At 38.2% G+C, this 4,061-nt stretch overlaps 1 protein-coding gene across 1 annotated transcript in view; it reads left to right on the forward strand.

Moving 5' to 3' along the window:
• LOC107572284 (TEF transcription factor, PAR bZIP family member) overlaps positions 1-4,055 on the forward strand; it is a 7,011-nt gene extending 2,956 nt beyond the window's left edge. The window contains exons 2-3 of the mRNA XM_016258704.1: positions 461-681; positions 2,165-4,055. Of these exons, the coding sequence (XP_016114190.1) occupies positions 461-681; positions 2,165-2,380 (437 nt within the window). The 3' untranslated portion in view covers positions 2,381-4,055. The remainder of the gene's footprint in view (positions 1-460; positions 682-2,164) is intronic.
• The last annotated feature ends 6 nt before the right edge of the window (positions 4,056-4,061 follow it).

Genomic DNA, 4,061 nt, shown 5'->3' on the forward strand with positions numbered 1-4,061 from the left:
TGTCTCAACTGAAAATATCTTGCTCTGACATATCTTAAAATATGTCAGTGTCATTGTTCTGTGTCAAGATGCACACCTGTAATGTCTTCTTCTAAGGCATTTTTGTAAAAGTTGCTTAAATATCTTAATTTAACTCAGGCCTAGTCCTGGCTTAAGCTAAGCCCCGTTTGTGAAACCGGGCCTTGTTGTGTTTAATAGTGATGTTTTAATGTACTGTGAAGTTAACTTAATGGGTTTCTTCTGCGAGGCGTATTTAGAGTTTCAGCGCGAGAGCGCCCTCTGGCCTTTGGATGGAGATTTACTGCTGATCACAGAACAGTGCTTCACTGAAAGATACGCATGACAATCGCATCTTCTGTCGAATCGATTCCATTTCGATTTATCGTGCAGCCCTAGTCATGTGTTTAATCTGATGGTTATATTAGAGCAGCTGTACATCGCTCTGTTTTTACATTCCTAGAAGCCAAAGCCGGCCCCGACCGTGTGACGCCCACTCCGATCGACCCAGAGGAGATCGAGGTGAGCGTGGCCTTCCAGCCGGACCTCACGGATCTGGTGCTGTCCAGCGTTCCCGGAGGAGAGCTCTTCAATCCACGGAAACATCGCTTCTCTGTGGACGAGCTCAAACCACAGCCCATGATCAAGAAAGCCAAGAAAGTGTTTGTTCTTGAAGAGGCGAAGGTGAGACTGAACCCTTTGAGAACTTACCGAAAATATTCAGTCATTCAGAATGAGTTTATGAACAGAAACATCAGAAAACAGTAATATGGTCGCAAACCTGTGGCTCTCGTGACACGTTTGGACAGCCGGGCCTGTCGCTCATCATCCAGGAAATGTATTTTAATGATAATGAATACAAATTTGATTCTTCGAAGTTAACATGCTGCTATTTAGCAATCATACTAGCAGTTCATACTATCATGCTGCTGATCACTGGATGAACTTTAGTTGTTTGTCAGCTTCTTCTAATTGATCCGTCGTCTTGAAGTCAACATGAAGTACTCTTTGCAGTCCATTTTACTTGTGCTATGTGACTTTTCCAGATAAACTGGACAAAAAAATGTAGAGCAGGACTTTGTATCCATTACAAACTGATTTGATATTGTAAAGTTGGTATTTGGTACCAATATGGATCATAATTGTTTTTATTTTTTAATTTGATTAATGAATTAGTTTTTTGAATAATGCACACCGATGAATTATTCACAATAAGACCTAAAACATGAATTGGGATAATATAGATCTATTTTTAATAATAATGACAAAAACGCAACATAAAAAAAATAAAAAGTCAAATTAAAATGAATAAAAATTAATTTAAAATATTAATAAAAATTATAATATGATATCAACGATGCTAAAATAACACTAATATGTGTATACATCTTATGCAATAAACCTCAACTACATTGATTCTATACTCAAAACAAACAACTTCAGCAATTAGCTATTTTTATATTTTGTTACATTGCTTGAAATACTTAATGGCATTGTAAATAATTCCTTTTATCATTGATTTGAAGCATAGAATTATTTGAAAGTCAGACCAAAAAACTAAGTTTGTAATGTTGTGATGCTCCTTGTAGCTGGTTGATATGGATTATGGCTTATTATAAAACGGAGAGTTCCGGTCCTTGATTCTGATTGGCTGAGCTTAGATTGTTCTAAGCTGTTGTAAATTACTCTACAAACACACACCTTTGTTTACGTTTGTCTGTTGCTCGGCATCCACTTTGTTGGAACCACAACTGTTTCTGAGGAACTACATTGTTAATGGAATAACCATTTTATAAAAGCAATAAGCCCTGTGAAGCCATGGTTTACAGTGAATTTATAAACCACCTTAGCTGTTATAACACGCCCCTTAGCTGTTATAAATTCACTGTAAACCACGGCATCTTGGGGCTTATTGCTTTATAATGCTTTAACAAAGACTTTTTAACATCATTATAGGAAAAAAGTAAATACTTCGGGAACCAAGGCTGCTGAAAATGCAGATGGACACGCTGTATTGCACATGAATTTAAATTTAAAATGTAATCGCTGAAGCTTCCTCGTAATACAGTTAGCGTATGTTTTTGTTAATGTTACGACATGAAACGTAAATTAAAGCTAAAGCTTGTTTTAGCGGCTTCATTAATGAGATGCTTGCGTTTCTCTGCAGGATGAGAAGTACTGGTCGTGGAGGAAGAAGAACAACATGGCGGCGAAGCGCTCGCGAGACGCCCGGCGTCTGAAAGAGAACCAGATCGCCGTCCGCTCCTCCTTCTTGGAGCGGGAAAACGCCGCGCTGAGACAGGAAGTGGCCGAGCTGCGCAAAGACTGCGGCCGCTGCAAGAAGATCATGCTGCTGTACGAGGCCAAATACGGCTTGCTGTGAGGGACACGCTTCAGTCTCCCTTATAATTCACACCGCAGTTACACAGCCGGGGATTGTGGGTAATGCGGCGCCGCGCGGGAGGTCGTGTTTTTAAGAGGATGTTTGAAGGGGCTAGAAGACACAAAACACATGATAACACAATCATAACCTTTGACCTCCTCATACCTCATATTCTGCCCTCTCATTCGGTATGAAGACGAGATAAAGTGGCCGAATGGAGAAGTCGCACAGCTAGCGTTCAATCTTAGAGCGTTCGGCCGCGGAAAACGTGACTTTTTTTTTTTCACAAGACTATTTTCAGCTAGTTTTAAGCCTGTTTTTTGCACTTGACACGTCATCTTATGTTTGTGTACGAGAGGTTTTTCGCAGAAAACAAGTGCATGACTCTCGATACGAAGCGATTATTTTCTTTATTCCACGAAAACGAGTGCGCTTGAAGAGCAAGTGCGAATCGGACGGTCTGTGAAGGCGGAGTCTGTAAATATACGCTTGTATCCGTCCGCTAGTGTCGTCGTTCTTCCAGAATGAGCTTACCATGTGAAAAGCGACACTTCTGTCATGCAGATTAACTCTATAGCGACTGTGCTTCGTTCAAACGCATCTTCACGGCAGTTAAGCGGGCGCTTATTGTAACGCGAGCGTCTGCGCTGGAGTTTAACTGTGAGTGACCGATCAACTGGATCTGGTTTGTTTTCAGGGTTTAATCCAGGGCAATAATGTGCGATGCATCTTGACCTCAGATTAGATGTTTCCGATGAGTGTTTTTTAAAAAATTTATTTAAAACTATTTTTTAGTCGGGCAGCTCAGCATCCGTTAAAACACAAGCGTAATGAATTTCTATGTAAAAAAAAACTTCTTTTTGTTTTATTCTTACCAATGACTGATTCATTTTTGCATTTTTAATGAATTATTATAATAATAATAATAATAATGCATTTTTAGATAAATTGTTGCATTGGTAAAACCATTGTTGCGTGAGCGTGATTTATTCCAGTCGATGACATTAACGTAAACACGAGAGTCTCACGTTTATCGCCGGTTTTCCTTACGTTTAGTGTATTTAAAAACGCAGAAGTAATAATCTGCTTCCAGTGTTTATGGATTTTGATAATTACACTCATCATGGTTTGTTTTCAGTGCTCAAACAAATTCATGAACACCACAAAGTGTGCTTACAATTTTAGTTTATATATGTATTTTTAACAGATCAATGTTTTTTACACTAACTATGGATAATATCAACAACAAAACCATCTCAAATCTATACATTTCACTGTTGTATTATATAATAGTTATAATATATACACACACACACACACACACACATATATACTGCATTATAAAAACTCATAAGTCATCAAGATTGTTTATTTTCAACGGGTTTGAAGTAAATCTATTGTACATTGACGAGTCATTAGTGCATGCTGTTGTCATGGTGATGCTGTGCAGTGGGCGTGTCCTTCTCTTCCATATATGGAGATAAAAACTCTTTATCTGTCACGTTCGTTGATAGTTTTGTTGTTTTAAACTCTTTTTACTCCTGTTTGATTTCATTCTATAAACCAAACACACAAACCTTTCCTGTCAATCAGTGTTTAAAATGTACAAAACGAAGTTTGTGTTTGTTTTTATAGGCCAATTTTGTGATTGAAACTGAAGTGTGAATTTAGTTTTTGTTAT

This window comes from Sinocyclocheilus grahami, unplaced genomic scaffold (genome assembly GCF_001515645.1).
Source record: "Sinocyclocheilus grahami isolate Dianchi unplaced genomic scaffold, SAMN03320097.WGS_v1.1 scaffold1728.1, whole genome shotgun sequence".
Classification (NCBI taxonomy): Eukaryota; Metazoa; Chordata; class Actinopteri; order Cypriniformes; family Cyprinidae; genus Sinocyclocheilus; species Sinocyclocheilus grahami.